At 31.1% G+C, this 27,746-nt stretch overlaps 6 protein-coding genes across 6 annotated transcripts; 2 read left to right on the forward strand and 4 right to left on the reverse strand.

Moving 5' to 3' along the window:
- Positions 1-4,021: 4,021 nt before the first annotated feature.
- LOC123713602 (inhibitor of growth protein 3) lies at positions 4,022-10,708 on the reverse strand. Its single transcript, XM_045667351.1, has 11 exons — positions 10,478-10,708; positions 10,230-10,301; positions 9,936-10,133; positions 9,463-9,604; positions 8,165-8,267; positions 7,052-7,141; positions 6,662-6,767; positions 6,373-6,451; positions 5,093-5,173; positions 4,596-4,737; positions 4,022-4,428 (listed from the first exon to the last, which is right to left on the reverse strand). The coding sequence occupies exons 1-11, from the start codon at positions 10,503-10,505 to the stop codon at positions 4,309-4,311; spliced, it is 1,161 nt and encodes a 386-aa protein (XP_045523307.1). The 5' UTR covers positions 10,506-10,708; the 3' UTR covers positions 4,022-4,308.
- A 1,399-nt stretch (positions 10,709-12,107) lies between these two features.
- Positions 12,108-15,828, forward strand: LOC123713420 (calcyclin-binding protein). Its single transcript, XM_045667074.1, has 5 exons — positions 12,108-12,451; positions 13,064-13,274; positions 13,773-13,979; positions 14,745-14,910; positions 15,661-15,828. The coding sequence occupies exons 1-5, from the start codon at positions 12,428-12,430 to the stop codon at positions 15,752-15,754; spliced, it is 702 nt and encodes a 233-aa protein (XP_045523030.1). The 5' UTR covers positions 12,108-12,427; the 3' UTR covers positions 15,755-15,828.
- LOC123713419 (peptidyl-prolyl cis-trans isomerase G-like) lies at positions 15,817-18,070 on the reverse strand. The gene is made up of 2 exons (XM_045667073.1): positions 16,024-18,070; positions 15,817-15,955 (listed from the first exon to the last, which is right to left on the reverse strand). The coding sequence occupies exons 1-2, from the start codon at positions 18,024-18,026 to the stop codon at positions 15,913-15,915; spliced, it is 2,046 nt and encodes a 681-aa protein (XP_045523029.1). The 5' UTR covers positions 18,027-18,070; the 3' UTR covers positions 15,817-15,912.
- A 2,563-nt stretch (positions 18,071-20,633) lies between these two features.
- LOC123713642 (60S ribosomal protein L13a) lies at positions 20,634-23,216 on the reverse strand. Its single transcript, XM_045667401.1, has 6 exons — positions 23,107-23,216; positions 22,607-22,737; positions 22,189-22,298; positions 21,801-21,946; positions 21,147-21,269; positions 20,634-20,754 (listed from the first exon to the last, which is right to left on the reverse strand). The coding sequence occupies exons 1-6, from the start codon at positions 23,125-23,127 to the stop codon at positions 20,671-20,673; spliced, it is 615 nt and encodes a 204-aa protein (XP_045523357.1). The 5' UTR covers positions 23,128-23,216; the 3' UTR covers positions 20,634-20,670.
- A 277-nt stretch (positions 23,217-23,493) lies between these two features.
- Positions 23,494-25,393, forward strand: LOC123713523 (group XIIA secretory phospholipase A2). Its single transcript, XM_045667233.1, has 3 exons — positions 23,494-23,954; positions 24,030-24,275; positions 24,753-25,393. Exons 1-3 carry the CDS (start codon positions 23,723-23,725, stop codon positions 24,896-24,898), a joined length of 624 nt encoding a protein of 207 aa, XP_045523189.1. The 5' UTR covers positions 23,494-23,722; the 3' UTR covers positions 24,899-25,393.
- On the reverse strand, positions 25,385-26,643 carry LOC123713524 (myotrophin-like). The gene is made up of 4 exons (XM_045667234.1): positions 26,474-26,643; positions 26,212-26,322; positions 26,052-26,135; positions 25,385-25,839 (listed from the first exon to the last, which is right to left on the reverse strand). The coding sequence occupies exons 1-4, from the start codon at positions 26,540-26,542 to the stop codon at positions 25,753-25,755; spliced, it is 351 nt and encodes a 116-aa protein (XP_045523190.1). The 5' UTR covers positions 26,543-26,643; the 3' UTR covers positions 25,385-25,752.
- Positions 26,644-27,746: the final 1,103 nt, after the last annotated feature.

The raw sequence follows: 27,746 nt of genomic DNA on the forward strand, positions 1-27,746 counted from the left end.
CATTTATTTATTTATGAAAGTACACCACATCGTATATGTATTTAGATTCTTCTAAAATATATGACAATGACTTACAAACAATATTAATAAAAATCACACCTCCGAAATAGAGAAGAAGAAACTAATAAAAACTATAAAATCCGGTTTAAAAAAATTGTTTTCTTTCAATTTTATAAAAGCTATGTTAACCAAAGACCATACTAAAATTTGTTTAGTTTTAATGTTAATATAATATATGTTAGAATTTACGTAGGTTTCGTTCTGTATTAGACCATTTAATCGGAGGAAGCAGAAGCAGAAGAATCTTCACAAAATGAACGCGTACTTAATCAGCAGTCAGCTAACTATTAACCCATCTAAAACAAAAACATTACTTAAATACGTGATAAGAGCCAACCCCCCTCTAATCTTAAAAATTACACAAACTAAATTGCAATTGTAGTAAAGACTGCGGCTGTGACACGCTGCTTAAGGTGAAGGAAACAGATTAAATACTTAGGTGAGATTATTGACCAAAATCTAAACTGGTACGCTCGTGTTGGTGCAGTTTTAAAAAGGATACGTAAGTTAAACTGGATTCTTTGCAATTTACGTCATGTAGCGGAACCAAACATCATATATACCGTGTGTAAAACATAACATCGATCTGTTATCACCTCTTATATCACAGTGTGGGGTGGTTCTGCGATAACCAAAGTTCTAGCACTAGAAAGAGCTCAGGGAGCAGGTATAAATAAAATGTCAAAAATAAAGGTAAAAAAAAAGATTTCCAAATGAAGAGTTGTCAACAAGTCTTGTAAACTACTGACTATACGCCAGCTCTATATTTGCCGGTGTGCCTTTAGGAGTGCCACGCAACCTCTCCACATAGACCAAACACCCCTCAAAAAAGGACCCAATAATAATAACAATAATATAATTAGCTACACAATTTGCAAAACTATCTTTGCACGTAATCAATTCAACAATCGCTCAGCTTATCTCTATAATATTTTAAATAAAACCCTTTGCTTGCATAATCTCACATACCACAAATATAAAACAACTTCAAACCATTGGCTCGGTACACTCAACTATAACAAAACAGAAGCATTGTTAGATCCTCTACTATATTTTTTCCTTAATCCATCTTTTCATGCAACACGCGTACACATTTGTTTCGTCTTCCACAAACACACACAATTACATAGTCATCATAATATATTCATATATTTTTATTTTTACAGTACCCTCGTTTTTAAAACCAATTGTGTTGGTTACCCTTGATGAAACTTTGTAAATTTAAAGAAGAGCGATGCTTCCCCGTGACATGTCTCTGACTGACTAGGGAGGCCTCAATCTGAATTCTATTGTACATATAGCTAAACAAATAAAGAATTTTGAATTTTTTGAATTTTAGAATTTAATCGTTTCTATAAGAATACAACGACGGCTAGAGATCTCCGATCGTACAGTGATGTCAAAAATGTTTAATAGATTTCAAAAGTCCTGGGACACTGGCACGTGTGCCTATGAGAAAATTCTGTTCTAATGAATGCAAGCTGTAAATGATCTTTAAATATCAATGGTGAGCCGTGAAGCTCATATACAAGCAGTTTTTGTTCAAAAGTATTTAATATGAAAAAATTGTTTAGGTTGAGGATCTCCAAGAACACCGAGCAGAGAAGTAGCCCCAATATTTTATTCCATGAAGGTCATTTTGAACAGAGGCATCGTCAGAGGCAGAGTTAATAACTTTTATAATATATTTTTTAAGTTATCACCAAAGGCGTTATGTGAAATACTGTAAAGCCCATTCATCAATTTCATCTTTAACTTTTTTATCTTAATTCACAGCCCGTCGAGGCTCATTTAAGATTTTTTGGCTACACATAATTCTAGTCTACATTATATAATATCTATATTATATAATAGATAATATATACAATTTGTACACGTGCTACTGGACTCTTTTTGTTAACAGACTTGACCCTTAGGTTTCATAAAATTTAGTAACGCTGAAAAAACGTACAACTAACAATATTTTATATTTCTTGCTGTCTAAGAAAAAAATAATAATAAAAAAATATCCCGATATATGGTTTCAAGACGTCCTCACTCCTCACTTGAATTCACCAAAAAACCACACAGTTTTATAATAATGTACAATATTAAATTACATAAATGTTGTTGTCTTTTGTTAACATAGCTTTTACACATTAAGACAACACTTTTTAAACGGATTGAAGCTATGTATTCCGTGACCGTCACCGGAACCGGCGGAAAAAATTAAAATTATGTAAATAACTATAAGTTTTAATAATAATACATAGCTTCAATCCGTTTAAAAAGTGTTTTCTTAATACATAAATGTTGTTAACCCATAGAGAATAATTGTCACGTAACCATAATACGAATATTGTTTCTTTAGAACGATGATAAGTTGTTCCAAGTACACAAACAACTTCTAGATCTTAGCCACTGGGGGCTTTAGGCCGACCACTCAGTACTTAGACTGGTCATGGGTTTCCCTTAAGGTTAGAGGAAGGTCACAACTTCATTTTTTTGGTAAACCACTAAAACTCTATAGATCTTTACCAAAATAAAACAGGACGTGTTAACAGAGTTTATTTAATAAGATTACATGTTATATTTTATTATTTATGAGAAAATACGCATTGTGAATGTTATACAATTAGAATGTTAGACAATTTTGGGGATATCATTAAATCCAATTGGTACGATTTTTATTAGAATGGAATGGACGCTAACAAGTAAAAATAAGACATTGCTTTTTATTGGGAATCAAACCGCCTGATGCTTTATTGTTATAACATCTACCTACTGTTTGATTTATCAACAATTTTTTCAACAATTATTGTTAATTTTTGATAACGATAACTTTCACAACGCATTAATAATACATGAAATATATCATTTGTATTAGAGTGATCGGAATGTAGATTTCAACCTTACCATGGTAGAAATATTAATGAAATGTCAACGCCAATATTCTGTATTGGACATGTGACGAACGAGCGGGGGGCATTTTGAATAAAGTGCTAATCGCCGCTTATGGACGTGTGTTGCCGACCTATGAGGGAATGGTAATGGTTTGATTAATGTTAATCAAATTATATGATCAAAAGAACGAATAAAAATCAATAAGATAAAGTCATTTGACAGTACATTATTTTAAATAACAAATAAATAAAAAAAATTCACGGAGACTCTAGCAGTGATGTGTTAATACTTTATTAACTTAGATGCCAATGGAAAACGTATACACACATTTTTTTATTACTGTAAATTTTTAATAGATTATAATATACTATAAAATAGGCAATGCGTTGAGTTATGTGGAGATTGATAACATCACTATTTTTATCGGTACAAGAAACTTTTAATTTGAATGTTTTGATGTGTATAGTCTATGAATGAAATAAGGAAACATTTTAATTTTGAAGATTTAATAATTTTCATTAATGTATTTTAAATTTGACCTAATTTTACAAAGATTTAGCAAAATATCGTCACAGAACATTGCAGGAGCCTAGTTTGTATGTTATTATGAAACGGAAACAACGATTTCATTATTTTTCGGATAAGGCATAAAAAAGTATTGTTCAAATATTTTTTAATATTAATTTTACACAACTTTGAAAATCTTTTCAATTATCAATAAACTCTCGCCGTGCATTTTTGGGTTATTTATAAATTAAAAACTTTTGTACATATTGTTATAAAGAAGCATACATGACAAAAAAATATTAAAAATTAATTTTGTTCATTTCTGAAACATACCTACAATAGTAATGGGGTATTGTTACATCAGAAGCTCTATTATATGTTCAAAGTTATAATTAATAAGCATAAAATACTGTGCAAATATGTGAAAGTCCTTAAAGCAATTTTTTTTTTTTTAATTAAGTTTTTGTTATATCTAGATACAAGGATATTCGGCTCTACTATTTTCGTACCCGTAAGTGCAAGTTAAATATTTAAAAATAAAGTAAGAACTAAAAAATAAAACTAATTTTTTCTGCAGTTTTATTTATTTATACCGTATTTTAACTACCAATTCGTGGCAAACAAAATATATTATGCCCTACTCGAATGTAATCTCACATTGTCTCGCTTAGGAAATAAAAACAAAAATTAATTGAACTAATAAAATTAAGAGCACATTTTGGAAATTTTTATTAATTTATTTGCCATACAATGGTGGCAAATACATATATTTTGCCCTCGTCTACATTTCGCAAATATTAGCAAGTTAGCTAAGAATATTAAAAAAGGAGTATTAGAGACATATATAGATAGTTCTCATTAGTTCTTGCGATGAGCACGATTGCGACGCATGTTTGTATGGCACTGCGGGCAGTACCATTTGCCCTTCGGAGGTGCTGTGATACCAACACACGGGTAGTGGAACCACTCGTACGGGCACTGGAACAAGGAAATTTTCATAATTAAACAACCATTAAAACATTTTACGAAATGGTTCTCTCATCCTGAATGACCCTCACACAAATTAGTTAAGACGGGAAGACCGTTCCATTTAAGGAACACACAGGTCATATATGGCCAATATTTTTTAAGTTTCGAGAACTTACATCGTGGTTGTCACAGGCAACCATATCTCCGTACGACACCTGGTTACAAATACAGTAACGCGGCTCGTTGGGGTCATATGCCCATTCCTCTTCTACCGGCTCTTCGATAACTACTTTGTTAACGTTCGAGTTAGTCATAGGCCTGCAACAAATGTAACACACATCTTTAATAAATCATATTTTAATCATACATATATGTATAAAAGATATGTATGTAAATACATCTTTACTAATCTTCTACTAAAACACTTTTACATATTGAAACACCGAATAAAAATAAATTTATTTGTAAAATAATGCATTCATTAATTAAATTATTAACACTACAAAACGCAGTTACTATTCGTAATTTTTCAAGATTCATTTGATAGCCGTTCTTTGACGGACCCCAAGCGGACGTATCAATATACGAAGGCCCTTGTAACAACCACTCGTGTCATTTATATTGAAACCGTACATACGACAAAGAATGACTTACGGGTTAAAGCATTACTTACACAAGTGTAGGCGACGATGAGCGACTGGCAGCCATTGATGCCTGCCCGTGAAGAGATGCGGTGCTCGACGAATAGCTTTTCCTAAAAAAAATTATATTAGAGAATCTTTCTCTTATCTTATATATAGATAATACTACAAAAATATTTGAATTTAGAACGCCTTTACACAATACTCGTGTTTTGTGTTCAAAGCGAGGTCGACAAGCTTTTTAATCAAAAAAGGATTGAGCATCTGTATCGTTTAATAAACAGAATATTATCTAAATGTTCCAGAATGTTAGGACTCTGCTTATTTCAAAAGCACGGGGTGGTAATGTATAGTTTCATGCACTACTTAATCTTATGTCATTAACCTTTAACCAAATAAAACCTGGATAGCCCCAAATCTACCGCAGCCACAGATTAGTAAAAAAATAGAATGTAGTGCCACATACTTTTCTTGGTTAGCAGCTAAAATTGGTCTACCGTCGCCATTTTGAAATGTCAGACTTGACATTGTTTATTTTCTGTAATTTCTTGGTACGTACAATAAATAATTTTACTATCTACAAACATCTAATAAAAATACAACTAAAATGTTATATTATAATAATAATAATATTTATTGTTATTCCTTGCATTATTAATAACAATTGCAAAGTCCTTATTATCGAACGGTTCTGATTGCTGCTAGATATGTTAAAAGATATTATATTAATAGCACAGGTAACAAAACCTATCGTATCAGTTGTTCCAAAGTTTGTTACATTTACAGAACTGTTTCTAGATACTAGCATACATTGATTTTTAAGACATTTCAATAAATTATTAATTTAGCCTGCATGACTTCAAATTATTAATGGTAATATTTATTTACTGGCAATACTAATATCCATGACAGCGACACTCAAGAAAAGTATGTGGCACTGTAAGAATAAATACATATTAAAGTATGGTTTGACGTTCGAAATTCGAATACAATACTTAGTTTATAAATTAACGGTCAGTATTAAACTGTAATATAAATAAACTATAAATGTGTCACAGACTAGATTATCTATAAATTTTTCGGAGCTAAAAATTAATTTGTGATGTTCTAAATATGAAATTAGTTATAATAAGTATGGGTAATGCTGATTATTTAATAGTATTTGAAGAATATTGAATTATGCATTATTATAATTGTTATGTATTATGTAGTTTGATGTATTCTATTTCCTGTTTGTTAATATTTTTTTGGTGAAGTATACAATTATATATTGTTTTTTCTGCAAAGTTCCCACTGTTTAAACCAAACTTACTTCTGTTTGTGGCGTTTGTTAGAGCTTCCAGAAGAGTGGGCGTGGCCACTGTGATGCCCGCTCGACACTACGGTCGAGCCTGAAATTTAATTTTATTTTATTGTCATATGAAGTTATATGTTAACCGTGTTTTTCCTTAATAGCCTACATCCCTAATAAATGTAATCATATAATTTAGTTTTTATAGAAAAAAATACTATTTTTATTAAGTCTTAGAAGTAGTGATGGTTTATGATACCGCAAAATGAAAGGAATATATTTTCTGCGACTTGTAGGGGTTGTAACATACCATGATCGTGATGCGTCGTATGGTGTGTCGTATGCGCATGTGAGAGGTCTCCGGCCACCGCTTCGTAGGACGCTTTGAGGGACGCCGTGCGACGCCCTTGCTGCATCTACGAAGATATTATTTTATATTGACTGATTTTTATACTAAACGATATCTCGAGTCTTGAACCATTATACTATATCGCCATTTAATTAAACGTTTATGTACTAATCAATACATAAAAAAAAGAAAGGAAAACTTTAATGTGTTATAAAAGTAAAATACAGCTGGCCAAGATACTTAGCCAGGTCAAGAACAAGGATTTTGAATTTGAACAACAGAATTTGGAAAATATTATAAATATAAATCGAAAATATTTATTTCCCACATTTAATAAATAATAAATATTACCTGTTGCGTAGCAGCAATAGCTTGACTGGCTGCTGCCGCTATGGCACTTCCCGCGTGACCCAAGGAGTACGAGTCACGACCCAATGCAGCCTAGAAAATACAAAATACAATCTTATTCATACAAATTAATGATAATACAAGTGTGTGCGTGTACTAGTGAAAACACGTAAGAAATGAAACTTCTTTATGACCTTATTATTCGAAAAATCACCTATTATATGCAATTTTACAGAAATTGGTTAAATAAAGTTAAATTAGATAAAGTTTAACAAAAGGCTTTTATTATAATGGACATGAATGCAAATAATACAAATATTTCATTTTACCTTATTACTACTAAGATTATTAAAGAATTTCATTAATTGCAATAGAATTATTACTATCGTTGTTATTGTTATTAGGTATATATTTTTGTTATTAGTGGCTTCGAATCAACCGTGGTAGGGCTAGAAAAAGATGGCACGTAACCGAAAAATGTGACGGTAATTTTTTTTCCAACGCCGATAACGTAGCAAATCTTAGTCTTTAAATGCATAAAGAATATTTTTATGTTAGACATATGGTATCGGCTTTTTTGTAGATATTTATATCTCCTATAAAACTCTTGTATATCACTTTGCTCTATTGTCAATAGTTTCCGCAGCGTACGCGGTTTAGGACTATAATTATAATATGAATTTTTACTTTTTTGAAATGTTTCTGTTGACTAAGTTCACACGCATAACATAGGATTCTAATTGTAAAACAATTTTGGACCCTATTCAAGATAAACCAACAAACAAAATTTTCCTCTGTCCTGTATACCTATGCAGGTACCTCTTGGAATATAATGTTAACTGTAATTCATCGCCAGAATATGTGCAAAAACATTGATACACAACACGTAATAAACAGCGATTTCAATTAGGTGAAGAACCACAAGCAAATTATTCCATTTAAAATGTTCTTTTAAAAGATATTATATATTTTCTGCGATTATAAAAAGAAATTAACAAACTTAGAAGTTACTATGAAAATGTGTATGCGAGAAATCATAGGTTATAGAAATACGTTTTTGAAGTCTGTAAATTCGTCAAAATAATTCAAATTACATAACTATATTATAGTATATACCTGTATAGCCGAATCAGTTCTAGATAGACTTCCGTTACTTCCATGGGAACGAGCTTCCCTATTACTCCAACTTTCGCGACGTTTCTCTGCTCTGATGCGGTACCTAACGCATTTGATTTTATATTAAACACAAATAATAAAATAACATATATACCAATGGTGCTAAACCTTCAGATATCTGTATCTATTCCGTAATCATTTCTAATAAGCAACTTTTGAGTCACGACATTTTCCGTCACCGTACGAGCTAGAGTTGAGTGCGCAAATAGACAGTAGGCCATTGGTACACCGCCAGGGTTCGAATCTACGACCCCAGGGACGAGAACCGATCCTTGAAACCGAAAAATAAAGTCTGATATTTCAGTACACATATAAAATAAATAATTTTCACTATGCCTTAATGTTTGCACAGTGCAGTGTTTGAGCAGTGTTGGCCTAGTGGCTTCAGCGTGCGACTCTCATCCCTGATTTTCTTTCCATGTGCGCATTTAACATTCGCTCGAACGGTGAAGGAAACATCGTGAGAAAACCGGCTTGTCTTAGACCCAAAAAGTGACGGCGTGTGTTAGGCACAGAAGGCTGATCAGCTACTTGCATATTCGATTAAAAAATGATCATGAAGCACACAGAAATCTGAGGCCCAGACCTAAAACAGTTGTAGTGCCATTGATTTTTTATTTTTATAATGTTTGCACAGCTTTCAAGGCGAGTGCTGTATATCATATTTTTCATTTCTGTAAAGATACTATATTTTTGGTTGACAATAAACATTAAAAGGTACTATTGCTATAACTTAACATCAAACTATTATTCTTTATCACATAATCTGACTTCAGATGATGTCTTAATTTTCACCTTCGACTTCATAAGATACATCATACCTATTCCATAATTTTTCATTATTTTGCTAGTATACAAACAAACTCAGGTGTTTATGGAATAGCCCAGCTGATATTTTCCAATCAACGAATCACCAACCAATGACTTTACTTGCCATAAGAAAATAACTTTCTCATTATTTTAAAAAATCTTAGGAAGTTCCACAATTTCTAAGTTTTCACAAATTTTATCTTGATAGGTCAGGCCCAATGCTGACTTTTATATAACACTGGTCAGAAGTGCATAGAGATAATAGGAATTTAAAAATAAAAATGAGTCATTTCCTAAATAAGTTTCACAAACTATGTATATATTATCATTAAACTACCAATCAAAATTATTATCTTTGAAATTAACACAAATCATTAACTAATAATATGTATTTTGTATAAGGGCATGAAAAAATACTTTACACTCACCTACTTTCCTTATAATGGTTATTATTTGATGATGTGTTATGGTTTGTATTAGAATCAAGATCGAGGGATCTTTTCTCTAACAATTCTGTAATTCCCTTATTATCAGCTTCAAGTTCACACTTAAACTTATGTAGCTCTGTATCTGTAACACATATGATAAAGTTAATATTATCAAAGTTACACTTTACTTACAACATTAAATAACCTTTTTATTCAAAATTATTATGTCCATGCAAAATACATAGATTTAATTACAAGTAATCTAAATTACCAAATAAGTAAAGTAAATTATTGTTATATATCTGCTTACTCTTTATGTTATATATCTAAGTCTATTAATTATTTGAGGATAGAAACTAAAAAAATCAGGAAATTTAAAAATTGGCACTGTCCTCACAGAAAATTACAACTAGCTATAAGTATTTTCTTTCTAGAAATAATGATCAATTCAATTAGTATTGAAAATATCTTACCTAATCTACGCAAGTATCTATCCACTAGGTCGTACATTTGATTTGAAAGAGTTACTTTTTCATCTGCTTCCTCCAAAGTCTTGTTATAACCCTTTCTAATATCTTCAAACTCAGTATCTGCTTGCTCTGAGTTGACATCACCTCGCCGACAGCCTCCGAACAAAGTACGAACTCGTTTTTCCAAGGTATCCATGTTATCTTTGCATACAGTAAAAATTATTTATAGATGGGTAAAATAAGTAAAGTAAAAAAGTTTTACAGTTAAATTTAAAATACTAATAATTTTTTACTCACTTTGAACCGACAAATCCATTTCACGCATTTCTGTAAAGCGATCTCTTAGTTCTTGAGGAAGATGCTCGATCACTGGAAGTATTATTAGAAAATATTATAAGTAAATATAATAAATATTTAATTAACAAAATTATCATTTAAATAACGCGCCAAAAGAAGTCAATGATTGCTGTTGTATACAGAAGGCATACCAACCGTAATGGAGATCGAGCTTTGTGATATTGAAAGTCAAAATTTATAATACATACTTTCTAAATAATCCTCGAGGTATAACATTTTGGTAAGTTGATATTTTCTTTCTCACTCAATTACACTTTAGTCAAACACGTCTTTATAAAAACTTAATAAAGATAATGTATTGTTAAAATTATTCGATATAAAATACAACGTCACAACGTGTTACATAGACGCCCTATTATTGTGACAGTATTTTTACAGATTCTAAACGTCTTCACTTAACAGAGTACTAAATCAATATAAAATTAAAACGATTGGTCCGCGCTTGGGTGAGGACTGAGGGGTGACGACTGACGAGGTTCGACGCTCGTTACAGTACTGCCAACTTACGAAAATTACGTAGTTACAATATAAAGCCTTATTCATAAGCAACTTTCTAAGTACCTGTTAATCGCTAATTTAACTAAATAATAATACATATAGTTAGGGATAACCAGTATCACTATTAAATATTTATTAATATCTTAGAAAGTCATATTATCTTCACAAATTTTATGTTGTAAAGGCCTTACAAAGTTATAAGTTAAATTAATAAAATTGCGAAAGCTTGACCGTTTTAGTTAAATACATTTTGCTATAGAAATTTCTCAACCCGATCCGATTTTGGGATAGTAATTGACCGTAATATCTTTAACCGGATTCACGGATGGGATCATCACGTCCCCAATTTGGTGTTTACCACCACTCAGATAATATACATTTTTATTTATTTCGATATGAACAGAAGTCATACAGAATGGCTGGTGTTAAATATTTAAATACATATCTTGTAGATGTTAAATCAGAAATGATAGGAATTCTGATCTAGCGCTATAATTTATTCCAGAAAATGATCCGAAGACCTCTAACCGAAATAAAGTTGAGACTTGAAGATCTACAGGAATATGAAAATTCCCGCAGAGAACAAAATCATTTGTCAATAGTACAAGAATTAAGAGACGAAAGTTCCACTATTATAACCCCAACTAATGGAGGACCAAAAACTACAGAAGAAATACACAATAGAATTGGTTTTGCTCCGAAAAAAAAAAGCAGCGAGTCAAGACTGTAATAGACTTAGTGAATGATACTGTAAGCGCATATTAAAATACTTGTTTAACATCTATGTTTTTTTAATATAGCGTAAACGTAATATAGAATAGTAGTAATATAGAAAACTACTAATAATGGACATTACCTTACATTTATTAAAAGGCAGAGATAAAAGAGCCTCTGGGATTTTATTAAAGAAAAGTATAGTGATACTTTTTTTCCAAAAAGAACTTTAGATAGTCTAATACGCGGAAATTGCAGCTTGCGTTTGTTCAGAATACATTATGTGTATGTCTATTCTAGTAAACTTATCACTTACACTACATTTTAAATTATGGCACGAATAGCCCTCTTGTGTGGGATGAAAATAGTTTCGACATCTTTTTCTATTAATTTACAATATCAATTATAATATGATAGTTATATTATAAGTCTTGAATGCGTGTTGGTTGGGCTTTAACGATGACTTTATTTGGAAGAAAAGGATTTTGGTAAAAAAATTAAAAAATTATGTTCTGTATTCGGCAAGATTTACAGACTAAACAAATAACTAGACCATTAGTGGCAATATTTAGTTTTAACTTTTAATTGAATATTTTCTGCAAATATTTTCATGTCAACAGTCAATGTAGTTGTTTCTAGATTGTTCATTTCAAGTATAAATATCATGTTTTAAATTTCAATCATATTTATGAATATAAATTATTGTAATTGGTGGTCACTACTCCCTGGATTGAGAGTATATTCGGTATTTTAAAGATTTAAGGCTAATATTCATTGTTTAAACTATTGAATAGTAGCCAATAACCGGCTTTTACAATTTACAACTTGAAATAGAAATCATTGTTCATTAAACGTAATTAAAACATTACACGTGGTATTCAATAATAAAAGTATTGTGTCTGTTCTATTACGAAAGGCGATCTATTATGTCTAACACCAAGATGAATGAGGTTTGTTTATGCTATTTTTCGTTATAAAATTTGTACAATTCACATTAGAATGTAAGAAGTTGACATTGTTGTTGTGTATGTATGGAATTAGGTAAACTTCTATATGTTTATAAGTAGTAAGATTTAGTTGTTTTTTCGTTGTTTTTAAACTATATATATCCTAACAATATCTGACTGCATTCAGACCATGGTAAAAGGTTATTTTAGGATATGACCTTTACCCAGACACATTACAGTTTTACATTATCTAGAATAAGACTTTCAATTAAGAAAGCCCCCTAGTGTCTAGTGGCTAGATCACCTAACTACTTATACATGAAAATCTTTTAAATTTATGTAGTCTTTTTCTACCAAGTGTGTTTAAGCTGTGATAAAATTAGACCTAATACAGATCAATGCTGTAATTGGTGTTACTCTATATTACAAATAATTTAAAAGATCTTATCAAATGAGAACTTTTTTTTATATATCATAATAGTTAATCATTTATTGTTGATAATTTCAGAAGTAAATTAAAGGTTTTTTCTTCTATTATGCTGTAGTTTTTTATCCTTAAAACAAAACAAATCAATTAGTTGGTTATACATATTGATTTTTTTTATTTTATTTAAGTTGCGGAGCGACATAGATGAGTTAAAAGTTCTATTAAATCAGGCAACTCGAAAAAGGGTGAAAGATTTATTGTCTTTAGAAATTCGTAAATTAGAAACAGAGTGGATTAACCTGAAAGAAAACATCAAAGAGACTCCATTGGATGTTGTTACACCTGCACCATCAGTACCTGCTCAAAAGAAGAGGTGTCAGATTAAATTAAATGGATATGGTAATATATCAAAAAATCTTTATTTCTAAATTTCAAGATTACTAGCTCAACTATTGAAGAAAGATATGGAAAGAAAATACTGTAATGTTGCAAGACATATGCTTAACAGTCTTCAAATGATAATGTTATAAAACAATATCACAATTTAAATATATGTCCTATGTAACCTGTGCTGTTTTGCAAAATGAGGAAAAAGATATTATTTAATAAAATAGTTACATGAAAATATGTACTCTTGAACATTGCTTGAGAAGTAATACTACTTAACTACTAGATCATTCAAAAACTAGAATAAACATATGCATTCATATATCTAACTGCAGTGTTATCCTAGCAGTAAATGTTTATGACTCATTGTGACCCTGGGAGTGCACCATTAGACGTAATATTCACAACACAATTTTCATAGAGATCTCTATTACATTGAACCATTGTTTAATTAGCTTACTATTTTAGTCTATAATTAAAACTATTTTAACCTATACATGAACATTCTAGGCTGGGATCAATCAGACAAGTATGTAAAGGTATTTGTCACTCTAAAAGATGTGCAGACTATACCAAAAGAGCGAGTTACCTGTAATTTAACTGAGAAGTCCATGGAACTGTATGTTGAAGACTTGGACAGCAAGGATTATAAATTGGTGATAAACAATTTACTTTGTCCTATTAATGTTGCTGAATCCCATTGGAAACAGAAGACAGGTATTAATTTATTTTGATTATTTTTTTAGTACAAACATGCTTCTTGCATATTCCCCTTAGTATATCTTGATTTTTTCCTAACTGTGTTGGTCTAGAAGAAATAACTAGATTTTAAACTTTTACTGCGACAAAGTTTTAATAAATAATAAATTTACGATGTTTTTCAATTACAGTAATGTTTACCTAATTCCTAAAAGACAAATATTTCTATATAATTTTATAATATATAGAAATTCACATTGGCAGCTCATCTACAATATCTCTGGTACTTATGTATTATATATATTAAAAAAGGAATAAATTTAAAATGTAAATAAAGAAAGTTTTTTGTTTAAGGCAAAAAATATATAAAAATTTATGGTAAATTCAGAATCAAGACTTAGTACTGACCCCCGTATGTAGTAGACCCCATACTTATTAATCTCTACTGTGAATCTTAAATCCTTAATCTAATTCATATCTCACGATATTGTGACTGTCAAATATATTTCATACAGAAAAAGTTGTTAAATATTTTATTACTATGCAGTTTTAATCTTTATAAAACTAAATAGAGATTATGATTGTTAAACTAATATCTATCGATTAATGAGAAAATGAATCTGAAATTTACAGCATTTTATTAATGTTGTGTTAATAATAAATAAGGAAATTTATAAAAAAATTATATGAGAGCTTAATAAAATTATTGTTTTTTCATTATTTTGTTATGAATTAGTGATACGCTGTTGGAGAAATATTTTATTTGGTAATACTTTTTTCCAGACATGGTTGTAATATTCCTTGCTAAATCTGAACCCACCAAATGGTCCCACATGACTGAAATAGAGAAAAAATTTGAAGACAAACGTAGTAATCGTTTGAAGCCAGAGTCAGTTGAAACTGATAATAAGGATCCTCAGGCATCTATTATGAGTCTTATGAAAAATATGTAAGTTTCCTTGCTCTAACTTCTGGATCTCAAGTTGTGCAGTTGGATATTTGCTGTAAACCAATAGATTTTTTATCATGTTTGGAAAGTGGCATTAGATTAACAAGTTCTAAATATAACATTATGACTCAGTTGTTCAAATAAATAATTTTTAGGGGCCTTTAGAAAACAGCAAACATCCTTAATAATATTGCCAACATTTAAAGAAGCACTCAATAAATTTTTCTTCATTTTGTAAAACTTTCAATAAAAAGATTATCGTTAAGGTTTCGCCGCCAAACATTGTCATGAACATTTTTATGAGCATTCTAGTGAACGCTCTAGTAGATGCTTGTCAAAAATATTCTTCACGAAGATGTCAGTCTGTACGGTCGCGTGTGTTGTGTTTCTACTCTTTGGTAAGGTATATACAATTAAATGAAAAATAGACGATGCTGTGGCAAATTTTCATTTTCGAAGTGGAAGTAGAGGTCTACACTTAGTTGCAGAGTTAAAACAACAATAAATAAGCTAAGCGGACACTATAGATTTTCTGTTAATGTCATCAATTAGTCAATGCTCGCTAAAATGTTCTCGTATTTCTCTGTGATGTAACATCCGCAAAATTGCGCATTCCAAGTGAATGCTCAAGTTTATCACCACCTTTATATGAATTGATAAAAACTTCAAAAATTTTAAGAGACAATGTAAGATACAAAACTACTAAGCCATAAAACTGCCAATTCTTTATTTTTATTTTCATTTTTTTAGGTATGAAACTGGAGATGATGAAATGAAGAGAATGATCACCAAAGCCTTCTACGAAGGGCAACAAAAAAACAAAAGTAACACTGTAGATTTGTAAATAAAGTGTTAACTGGTAGCTTTAAGTTGAATTGTAAACTTAATTTTGGAAATAAAAAGATATTTCAAATAACAGATTTATTATTATTTTAGATACATTTTTTAATTTCACTAAATTTTATTAACAATATCATTTTCCATGCCTGCATGTCTGTGTAGTTAATCAATTTTGTTTGCTGGTATAGAAAGCCACGGGAAAGACCTGAAAATTAATAAGTATTGTAGAAACCAATATTATGTTACAATTAGCATATTTTTAATTCTACTTACCAGGTTTTCCTCTTGGTAGAATCTGTTCTGTTCCAAATCTTGAAAACAATACTACAAATGTAAATAGCTTGAAGTGCGTAAAATGCGGTTTGCCATGTAAATGATGAGTTTTCTTCATTACCCATGTTGCGCATTGTGTTCATTGAATGATCAAAGTTCAGGTCGTATTCGCGTGCTCTTTTGTTTTTTTCCAACTGCTGCGTTAACCTTGGTTCTCTTATCTGACGTTTAATAACTGACTGACTGACTCTTCTATTAGCACTATTATCGGTTGTTAATCTCCTGTCCACGTTTCTGTTCACATTTTGTCGCATCCTAGTATTCTCATCAATTTCACCTTTAGAGTTAGATCTTCGAATTAGACTCTCATCAAAACTGGTGCGCCTCATCGAGTGAGTGTAGGCCCTTTGTTGTCGACGCTCAGAAGTTCTGTCATCGTTACTCCTCAGATAATTTCTCTCAGTGTTATCTCTTAGTATTTCGGTGGATTCTCTGAATTTTTCAGCAGACCTTGTGCTATCTCGTCTGTTAATTGAACGAACTCTTACGTCAGTGTTTCGTTCAGGAATTCGGACAGTCTTGCCCATAATGTTTCTAATTCTGTCGAATTCTCTGGTGTGTCTGAAAGTGTTTCTTTCAGTTTCTCTCAAAGTTAAACGATGGTTATTATTAAGACGAGCATCACGTTCGTTAGGATGAGACTTTCGTACTTCTTGCCTTGCTACAGTGTTTCTATTAATATAATCTCTATCGTAAGAATATGCTTGATCAATATTTGTTTTTATCGTGCGTTGTCTAACTTGTACGCGTGATGCTCGATCTCGGACCATCTGAACATGTCCTTCTCTAACAGTTGTTTCCGTATTATCTCGGACATTCATCATTTCTAAAGATCTGAGGACATCCCGTGCTACGTGGAGTGAACGATGGTTTTCATTGCGTTCATTATGTCGCACTTGAGTATCGTGTTCCATAGCATACATTGCTCTTGATGCCTCAGTATTAGCGAACCTTACTCTTTCAAAAGATCGTGAAGACAAATCTCGCACTCTACTTATAGACCGTTCGTTTAAGCGACGCTCATATCTATTTGTATGTTCATTCCTGACTTCTGCTTCGCGCCTTCCTTCCTTATTCTCCACTCGTTGGTTTTCATTTGTAATGCTTCGGGGTTTGCGGATATCTTGCCTCGATGATGTGTCTCTTTTCATTTGCCTTGACTCAACAGAAGGAGCTATACGGTCACTTTGTTTATCTGATCTTGTGTACTTGTTTATAGTTTCCCTATTTTCTTTATTTATGCCATCCCTATATTGAGGACCATTTATTTTTCTAATATTATCATCAGAATTGCGGAGAGGACTGGAACTATCTCTTTTTTCAATGCCTCTGTTTATCCTGGAAACCTGTTGACGATCTTCCAATGATCTCATCATTCTATTTTTCAAATGACCCGATTCACAACGAACTTCTCGAGTGTTGTCCCTTTTAATTTCGTTAAATCTGTTCAAAGATGCTAAACGTTCCTCGATATCGTTTATTTGTCTTATATCTGATCTGGTTCGCATATTATTTGAGTTACGAAGAATACGGCGTTCATTAGCATCGTCTACTCGTTCAACAGACAACACCCGGCTCTTTACCAGCCTAGAAAAATGTGTTTTCTCTGCTTGCCTCTGGCGAGAACTAAGACGAACATAATTGGTTTGAAAGCGACTAAAACCTCGATTAACATTTCTAGATTGATCGGTTCGAGTTTCTGTTCTAAATTCGCGTCTGTTCTCCTGTAGTATTGGTATGTCTCGATTTTTCTCTCTTACTGGTATTTCCAGGGACCCTTTTCGAAGTGGTAAGTTTCTGTGAGCAAGCGATCGAATATCCGGATGATAAAAACGCAGTGAGCGTTCACGAGAATATTCCCTTCCATCAACAAGACTTATGTCCGCTTTTATGGTGTTTAAAACAAAAAATAATACTAGGAGCGGAAAATTCCAGTTATACATAGTACTGCTATCCTCTTGTTGTTATTTTTTAGCTGTTGAACTGAGGGTTGTTGGTATCGAACTGACTTTGAGGCATCTTCGCCGTCCTTTTATATCGGTTTGACGATTGTTTCGATTAAATTTGTGTTAAACGCCAGAGTGAACCCAATCTCCAGCATCCTACGCAAGAGCGACTCAAGCCACGTCACAAATTTTTCATTTTATCATTGAATGAATCTAAACGAATTTGTCAGTACTATAATAAATTGTGTATTACTCAAGAATAGTGTACAATATGTTTTCGCATTGAAAAAGTACTACCTGTTTCATCATGTTATTTATAGATATGATGAATAAACTTTGAATTTTGTTTTAGTACATATATAGTAAGGTATAAACTTTAAAATTACTAAATCTAGATGTAGCCTTACTAACTAGATGTAACTATATGTTATAGGCAATACATATAATTAGTTTGACAACCGGATTTCTCCTTACTAATCTAGATGTAACTATATGTTATAGGCAATACATATAATTAGTTTGACAACCGGATTTCTCCTTCTTCTTTGTAGAACGGTTAATAGGACAAAAAATATTTATTTACTAATAAAAATATGTATCTAACCACAAATTAATGGAAGCATTTTTTGTTTCAATAACTCTTCACGTAGAGATTAGTAAAATATATTGGCAGATTGCAAATCATCTAGGTTGAAATACAACTTACGTTGCTAGCTGTACCCCATTCACACGTTATCAGCGGAGTCCCAGCTGCACAAGAAAATTTGTCTCCGCGACCTATATTATCTGATTCAACTCATTGAAGCGTTTAATTAAACGGTTTACAGTAAATGGATATAATTTAATAGATATAAACAAATCTTACACATAATGTATGTGTATCAATGTCTTACATCTTTTATATATTAGGTAGTATGTAATGCATCATTACATGAATATTTATAAAATAAAAACAACGAGAATATTAAAGGTGTAAAAAGGCAGTTGTTGCTCTGATTGGGAAACCTATTATGTAATTTCTTTTTATGACCACTTTTTTATAATTTGATTACAGATGTTTTATAAATTTTATCAATATTTAGGCTACTTTTATCTAGTTAGTTAGTTTCCCTAGGTTCGATTCACCTAATATGATTTCATTACTTAGCCTACCCTTTTAGTAGCTAAGTATATACTAACATATGAAAGATTTTGCTATGCTACCCGATAGAGTATTCGCTTTTCCGAACGCCTAAGTACTAAATATTATTGTAATAGTTTGTCTCCATAGCCTTCCAGATTCAAGGAATAAATAATTTTTTTACGCAAATAGTTCCAGACGTCTTTTTTTATTATGTAAATGTATATATATACACATATACATTTCCTAACATATAAACATAATTTCTGTTAAATAATTTTCTCTTTAGTCTTGCTAACATCAGTATATTTTTTATTTAATTTCTTCGTTATCCGGCTGTTCTGGGTTATAAATGATGTTAAAATGTAGATTATGACCTTCGTTTTGTCTTAAGATCCTCTAATCCACTCGGAAATATACCCCTTCTGGCTTCATATATTAGGTTCCTCTTGTACTCTTAAATCCAGGAGCAGTGTGCCTTAGAGTAGTATGGAGGCGTTCCATGAAACCGTGCGGTAGGACCTATATATATTATTTTCTGAGCGAAGTAGCTTGCCCAGTTTTTTGCGTACATAGAGCTTTATTACAAATGTTAAATGTAAGTTTTTGATATATTTAAACTACTAATACTTCGATTTCTGCATCCATGCTAATTGGTACTGAGTTCATGTTTAGACGTGGCCTTATAAACTTACTTATATTTCCGCGTTAACACCATGGCTTTGGTCTTGAGAGGCACAAAGTTTAGTTTGTGTCGGGAACACCCTTCGAATATCATCAGTACGTCATCCATGAATGCCTGCATATATTCCGTTCTATGTGCCAACTCCTTAAGAAAAGGGTCAATTATAAGGTTCCATATAACGCACCTTTTTGTTGTCCCTTTACTTATTTCTTCTCCAGGATATCTTAGTCTCACCCTCCTACTTGCCAAATTGCCTATAGTCCATGTCTCTTCTGAGGTTTATCGGACAGCCTTCTTTTGCCATTCGAATTTTTTATTTTGGGTCACCACTTACTATCATTATTATTTTTTTTCCAATATAGGCAGTAGACCGATCAGTCTATGCAACTTTGGGTCATCAGTCTACTTTGGCTGGCTTCCTTAGTACTATGGTGCTTGTTTTCATTTGTTCATAAAGTTAACAGTTTTGAGACACTTGTTTATCACAGCTAAGAATATATTTGGACTAGCGTTAATTGCATGCCAGCAGATACCATACATCTTCGAGTTCGGCACTTAGCATTTAGCTAATCATTTTTATTTATATATATTTGTAGATATAGCATAAACTCATCAGACACCAAGATTCTACACTATCTCTGCCAACCTTACAAAATTTATGTACTGTGGCCATAATCTAATAAGCACACGCACATTATATCATATATTATAATTTTATTTTTAGATAGGTTACGATTTAAAGACTCCTAAAGAAAGATTGTTCATTCAATCTTTGAGGAATGATAAAGAAAAGTCAAAATGGGCAACCAAAGGTTTATTTTATTTAAATCTTAATCCTAATTGTATCCGTAGGATTGCATGACGGCGGTGAAGGGTGCTGTCGTCTTTGCAACTTTCTCACCAGCCTCCTTAGTGATTTTCTGGAAGAATAAAAATACATTAATTTCTTATGTCAATAAATAATACAATGTAGAGTATAATAATATTTTCAGTTAATAATTTTGTATCATAAACATCAAATAATGTAGGTAAAAATCATCATCAAAAACTTTTATATTTCAAAAAGCATTTAATTTGTGTGGAAAATAATGGAGTTTTATTTTGTTCCTGACAATACTAAACATACATTAAAAAAAAATTGTAATGTAGGACAAAGAAACGGTACTCATCCATACGAAATTGTAACAAATGGGACTGTTTATACTTTCTTTATGTTTAAAATAATTGGGAGAAACTGCAAGGAGATTACAAAAAAACTGCAAAACTTACTTTTACAAAACCTTAGTTTAAATTTTTTTCCCTTATTACATACCTTAAGTTTCCTCTCATATGCGATTTTGTGGATTGCCTTGAACTTTCTCTTGTCCTCTAGCTTGCGGACAACTCCGCGGTACTTCCATCCAACTTCATGTGACAGACGGCCAACATGACAGTACTAGTAAAAAAGTTTTTATTACAATAAAATTATTGTATACTCTATATACTATTTATAAAAGCATGGTCTATCAGAATTATTAAATAGCAACATACTAACATTCAGTCGCAAATTACCCAAAAAATTAACATCATTAAAAATATATTAGGTCACCTCATGTATGATATTGGAAGCCATATGTATTTGGTAAAAGGCTTGACAGCTACATAAATCTTATTCAATTTAAAGGAAGATGCATTTTCAAAAGGACTTTTCCAATGGCAAGATGAAATTATAATAACTGTTAAGTTACCTTCAATCGAAAATGATTGCAAAATATTACTACTAGTTAAAATACAAAAGAAAATTACATATACTAATGTTTCCAAGATTAATGGCTAAGACTAAGAAACATTTAGGATAGTAGTTAAAAAAAATCATAATTCTTAATTTCTCTTATAATAGACTTAAAATAGGGACTAGGCCCAAAATCATGTATCCATGTGCTGTATTTTTGAGTGAAGCAGGTTAGATATAAATTTCAGCACCAACCTTACGTCCAGGTTTAAGACAGAATACTCTTAAAGCTGCAGGCACAACCACTCTGCGGCGGTTGTCATAAGGTGGGGGACAGCCATCATATGAACGGAGTCTTCTGAGAGCATCCTTCCCGCGTTCAGTCTTGTGAGGAATCATGCCTATAATAATTGATTACTTTGAATAGTGCCTTTTTACAAGAAATTGTATTAATTTGTTAAAAGTGTCTCATTTGAAAAGAATTATCACAACAAATCAAATAATGTAGGTATATAAAAATAATCATAGAGTATTACAAAGAATGTATAATTTTAACTGAAGCAAATTATACGGCTACAGTTAAATTAAAAACAAAGAGAAGAAGAGAAGATATGAGATTATGTATTAAAGATTTAAGTCATACCTCTGACAGTTTTCCACAAGATCTTAGATGGTGCTCTGAAGTGGAAAGGACCACGGGCTGGATTCACATTGCAGCGTTTGCGCAAAAATGACATAAACTTCAACTTATTCCTGAAAAATATTTAAACTTAATCATTATAATGTGATTTTACAATATACTAATGTCAAGAAATAATGCATTCATCAGACAAAATTATAATACAACATATTTACATTCAGTCGCAAATTACCCTTTAAATAAACATCATCTACTACATTCGAATATACAAAAAAATTACTATGTTAACTGTTGAAGCTCTTACAAGATCAGACAAAGTTTTCAACAACTGTAATTTTAAAATGATGTGATAAAATTATCATGTACTAAGAAATAAATTTTAAGAAACCTGCAGTCTTAGTAATAGAATTATTGCTCTCACCTGAAGAAGTTTCCGGAGATGTTGATTTGTTCACATCTTACAACAACAACTTTGTTTCCTTCAAGGAGGACCTTCGAAATTACTGCGGCCAAGCGACCGAGTAAATGGCCACGGCCATCAATAACTATGGCCTGAAAGGTATACAAAGATATAAATACAAAGGAACAATTCAAAGGGGGAAATTGAAACACACCTAACCTAAAAACTATACATGACAACAATAGCCACATTCGCTAACTTTACTGAAAAAGTAGAATAATTAGCGTGGATTCATAATGTTTTAAGGGATATTAGTAAATTAAACGTAATAGTGAATATTGAACACATACTAAGCCCTAGTCAGCAAGGCCCACATACACGTGCACAACTAGCCGCAATGTATTGCACATTTCACTAGTAAAGATGCTAAATTATATTTTAATTGAAATTATAAACTTCTCAAACAATTTAATAACAAAATTAGATAAATTATTACATTATTATACAGTTTTTAGGCTCACCTTATTGCTAAAGCCCGTCATTTTCACGACAACAAAACGGAAAAGGATAACTTTTTAAAACAAGATGGCTACCGGATCACTGGTTTTTACTGTTGCCAGTAACAATATGAGTTATTAAGATTATACAAACTAAAGTATTCGTTTCATAAATATTATCAAAATATGCTATTACAAGAGGATTGATAAATTCAATTTAATCTTTATTATTTAATTAACAGCATTTTGAAACCATAATTTTCTGTTAGGTTTAATATATATTTGAAACACGTTGGCCAAAAATATTCTGTGGCTAAGTCCACCGTATTAAACTTCTATAGCATTTTAAAATGTGTAAAATAGCAAAATGCTATTTGTTATCTGTTAAACTTGTCATATGTCTAGTTCAGACTTCAGAAAGTAAACATAATTAAAATAAAAAATATTGAGAATAATGTTTGATTTGTGCAATGAGATATTTTAAGTTTTCTTATTTATAACTGTTTCTGGATATTTTACATAACATTTAAGAATACCAATTGTTTCATAACACGTCAGTTCGTATTTCTGGTACTTATGTATAGGGTTTACTGAGGGCTGAGCCTAATCAGTACCTAGACGAAAATAGACAATTTGCGTAATGGATATCCCTTACAGAAAGATTTTAATTTATATGTTAACGTTTGCTGCATATGCTTATACTGGTATTGGATCTACTATGCTTAGAAATCTTAAAGATGCAGTTCTATCAGCAGAGTCAGTTTTCGGTGATGTATTCAAAAATGTCATTACTGTAGCAGAAAAATTCAAGTCACTGCACGATATTTTTGATGCTGCTGTAGAAGAAGACTGTATATATAAATGTCCTGAGGGTAGGTTTGGTCGTATGTTGCATATATCTTCCCTTCCCTTCAAAGATTACACAATTTTGAAATGATTTATTTCAGGTAACAAGCCTGTTCGAAATAAAAATCATTCTCCGAAATCTGATGGCTGTGGCTCTTTGGGGTTTGAGATATCTACTGAGTATTTGCCACTTGAACAAATGACGAAATGTTGTGATGTACATGATATTTGTTATGATACATGTAATAGTGGCAAAGAGATCTGTGATTTGGAGTTTAAGAGATGTCTTTACAGTTACTGTGATACATATAAAAGTATTAATGTTGCTGCTGATGCAATTACAAAAGGTATTTAGTATATTCTTTATACAAATATAAAAATGGTGGGCCAGTGTGTAGCATTTACATATCAGTTATTCATTCAATTTTTCAGAAATTCAGATTTCAATTATTTAAATTATCTAGCTTGTGATAATGACTTAATCTTATAATTTCACATTAATTCATGCCCCTTATATATTTTTGATTGGCGAACCTGGACTTCAAATTGATGTGTGTATCTCTTGTGTACATGGCCAGTCTTTTTCTGTAGGCACATTATGCTAACTTAATGTGCCTGCATTCATATTTAACCAAATAGTTGAATATTTATTGAAAGTTGCATAGACTAAATATCCTGTATGTGTAGTTTAAATTATTGTACAAGACATGTACTAGCCTAAATTATGTACTCAACTTATTACACTTAAATATCTGTCAGTTAAAAAATTAATTACTGTAATACTTTGTGACATTAGTTTAGCATATTTTCTTTTCCATTTACAGGATGCAAGGGTGCTGCAAAATTATTGTTTACTGGAACACTGACATTAGGCTGCAAATCATATTTAGATGCTCAAAACAAGGCTTGCTATTGTCCTCCATCAAAAAACAAAAACAAAAAATATGCAACAGGAAATGGGGATTTATAATGTCATTCTTTTATCAGAGATTCTAAGTGACTCTGTGTTTTCTTAGCCTCACAAGAGCACAGCAGTTTAGATTATAAAACTAAGTAGCATCTACTACATCATAAAATCTTTTTCAAATGTGAAAAACTTATGAAATGGGAATATGAAATAAGTATATAAATATGTACTCTTTTCCTTCACAGCAGCAGTATTAGGTAGAAGTAGGTTAGTTTTAATTTTTGTTATATTAATGGCTGTGATGTTGCTGCTTAATAAAAGAAAAAGTTTAATTTAAGCATTAAGTTAATACAGCACATGCTACATTTTATTTTGTTATCATTATTTACTAGTCATTAAAATATTTTGATTACCCACCACGCCATCAATTGCATATTGTATTTGCAAAACTAATGATATATTTTATTGTTGGAGCTATGAAAGCAGCTAAAATCAGTTTGGTTCTCATTTACTACATATAGAGAGATACAGTTTATGAAAATAAAAAAATTACTTTTATATCAATTTTTATTTTAGCAATAAAAATTACATCTTACCCTTTTGGGCTTACATATTTGCTTAAAACTATTTATCTGCTAAATTTTGAGTATAGGCCCCCTAGAAGTCACTGATAGTCATGAAAATTTAAACCACACAAGATATAGATTTTATCAATGACAAAGGCCATTATTAATAAATAAAGATATTTTTACAAACTAATGGACGCAGTCAATGCATGTTATATCTTTACACAAGTCAAGCTTAAAAAAATAAATGTAAATAAATGCATTCAATAATATATTATTTATTTTGTTTGCTTTTACCATGTAAAAAAATTATAAGGAATAGCGATTATATATCTTTATAAAAAATCATGATTATGTTAAGAGCTCTTTGATTTCATCCTTTTCTGCTGCTTCAATATAAGGTGTGCCATCTGGTGCTTTTCCATTCTTGGAGGCCCCCTATAAGCATTTTTTGTATAAGGACTAGTTTCTAAAAAAATACTTTTAGTATAAAAATTATGATCATGTTCAACATGTTAATTTATTATTAAGGTAATTAATATTTTTAATTAAGAATTTTTTTATACAGGTATTTGATGCATATAGTTATAGTTAACTAAATATTTAATGGACTTAACTACATAATATTTTTATAGTAAAAAGGTTCTTACATGTTTAAGCAGTGTTTTGACACAATCTGTGTGGCCCTCCCAAATAGCTGCTAAGATCACAGATATACCATGTTTATCTACGACCTAAAAATAATAAAATATTGCAAGAAATAGGTATTTATCTTTATAATTATACATTTCCTTACGCATTTTGTCATACATTTGGATCAGCCCCCTTATCCAATAAGTAATTCAAAACGGCAGTTTGACCATAGTCTGCAGCATAATGAAGAGGAACTCTGCCATCAATGCGTGCATTGACATCAATTTTCTAGAAAATCCCACAAATGTTTTACACATTAAGAAATTAAAGCAGCTAAACTTTTATAACAAATGTAATAATAACTAAGCAAAATTAAAACGAAGCCGGACTACAATAAGTCTCAAGCAATTTTATGGTTGACGAGTTCGCGACATCTTACGTGCTTCTCCACGATGTCTTTGACTTGATCAATATCCCCGTTTTTAATTCCCCAAACTAATTCGCTCATATTTATTTGCTGAATATCGTAGTTATCAGTTAAAACAAGAATATAATTCCAAATTTCCCTTTTCCTTTTCTGAAAAATACAACAGATTACTTATTAGACTGACAACTGACTAAAAATCTTGGTATAGAGTATAGTCTATTGATTATAGAATATATATCTATAGAGGTACTAAATAATATTGCCATAATTATGAATAATAATAATTGAAATCATATAAAAATGTAGGATAGTTATTTTTAAAACTTTTGCGCACACATTATATTGGTCTTGTTTTGGTAACCGGAGAAGCCCTTACTTATCTTTAAATCCATAGTAAATATATAATATATGATAGAAAAAATCTGTCAATAAGTTTTCAATTTCATTGAACAAGTTGACTTTCAAAATAAGAAATATTGAGACAGTTATCAACGTTTGCATGCTATTGTTGTTATCGGAGAAAGAAGCGCGATATTCAAGTAATGATTTAAAAACATCTATTAAATGCATATCGCGCATGGAAGGCTATGTTTTGCTCTTATAAATACTTATTCAGGACATGTATACGTACAGCTCATCATTTAGCAAGGCTTCGTATTGTTAATAGTAATATTTGTGAGCGTGGAGAAGATATTGGTGACCGCAACCATATTTTTTTCTTGTTCGCAATATGGCCGCTCTCCTTTCTGTTTTCCTTACAATTACTACATGTTCCGTTTCCGACTGAAATGTCCTGCCTTTTGCTTTATCCTTCATTGTATGTAAAATGTATTATCTTCTTTCATAATCAATAATAATATTAAGATGTAATATGTTTATGTATATATTTTGTTTTCAACTAGTTTGTCCCTTTATTTTCTTTTGATGTATTTGTTATTGTTAATATTATTTTCCATTTTCCAGGATCTTACACCACATAAGTTTACGTTTTATGTATAGAGACTCACTGGGGTTGGTTACGAAATGTTTTACTATCGGATACCGAAAACTTGGTCAAGAATCTCCAATACTTAAACACTCCCTAATTACATATAAGGATATTCTAATTACTCATATTATGATCCCATAGTTATTATGGTTATTAGTATTTACTTAAATTAATTTAATTCGTTTCAAATGAAGATTTAAACCTTTATTTACTATCAATTATTTGGTGAAAAATAGTAAAGAGAAATGATCAGTGAGCTTCGCGAATAAATAGAAAAAGTTCTATAAAAAAATATAA

This window comes from Pieris brassicae, chromosome 8 (assembly GCF_905147105.1).
Source record: "Pieris brassicae chromosome 8, ilPieBrab1.1, whole genome shotgun sequence".
NCBI lineage: Eukaryota > Metazoa > Arthropoda > Insecta > Lepidoptera > Pieridae > Pieris > Pieris brassicae.

Bases quoted from the DNA above. Each gene is read 5' to 3' on its own strand.
- LOC123713602 (XM_045667351.1), bottom strand. From the start codon at position 10,505: ATGTTATACCTCGAGGATTATTTAGAAA. The intron at 9,605-9,935 runs GTAAGATATTTT...TATGTGTTACAG, and splicing joins TAGATACTTGCGTAGATTAG to ATACAGAGCTACATAAGTTT. The intron at 5,174-6,372 runs GTAAGTTTGGTT...AATTTTTTTTAG, and splicing joins AACAAACGCCACAAACAGAA to GAAAAGCTATTCGTCGAGCA.
- LOC123713420 (XM_045667074.1), top strand. From the start codon at position 12,428: ATGTCTAACACCAAGATGAATGAG. The intron at 13,980-14,744 runs GTATTAATTTAT...ACTTTTTTCCAG, and splicing joins CCATTGGAAACAGAAGACAG to ACATGGTTGTAATATTCCTT. The intron at 14,911-15,660 runs GTAAGTTTCCTT...TCATTTTTTTAG, and splicing joins ATGAGTCTTATGAAAAATAT to GTATGAAACTGGAGATGATG.
- LOC123713419 (XM_045667073.1), bottom strand. From the start codon at position 18,026: ATGTATAACTGGAATTTTCCGCTCCTAGTATTATTTTTTGTTTTAAAC. The intron at 15,956-16,023 runs GTAAGTAGAATT...ATTAATTTTCAG, and splicing joins TCTACCAAGAGGAAAACCTG to GTCTTTCCCGTGGCTTTCTA.
- LOC123713642 (XM_045667401.1), bottom strand. From the start codon at position 23,127: ATGACGGGCTTTAGCAATAAG. The intron at 21,947-22,188 runs GTATGACTTAAA...CAATTATTATAG, and splicing joins CTTGTGGAAAACTGTCAGAG to GCATGATTCCTCACAAGACT. The intron at 21,270-21,800 runs GTTGGTGCTGAA...CTTTTTTACTAG, and splicing joins GTCTTAAACCTGGACGTAAG to TACTGTCATGTTGGCCGTCT.
- LOC123713523 (XM_045667233.1), top strand. From the start codon at position 23,723: ATGGATATCCCTTACAGAAAGATTTTAATTTATATGTTAACGTTTGCT. The intron at 23,955-24,029 runs GTAGGTTTGGTC...GATTTATTTCAG, and splicing joins TATATATAAATGTCCTGAGG to GTAACAAGCCTGTTCGAAAT. The intron at 24,276-24,752 runs GTATTTAGTATA...TTCCATTTACAG, and splicing joins TGCTGATGCAATTACAAAAG to GATGCAAGGGTGCTGCAAAA.
- LOC123713524 (XM_045667234.1), bottom strand. From the start codon at position 26,542: ATGAGCGAATTAGTTTGGGGAATTAAAAACGGGGATATTGATCAAGTC. The intron at 26,136-26,211 runs GTATGACAAAAT...TATTATTTTTAG, and splicing joins ATAAGGGGGCTGATCCAAAT to GTCGTAGATAAACATGGTAT. The intron at 25,840-26,051 runs GTAAGAACCTTT...AAATGCTTATAG, and splicing joins TCAAAACACTGCTTAAACAT to GGGGCCTCCAAGAATGGAAA.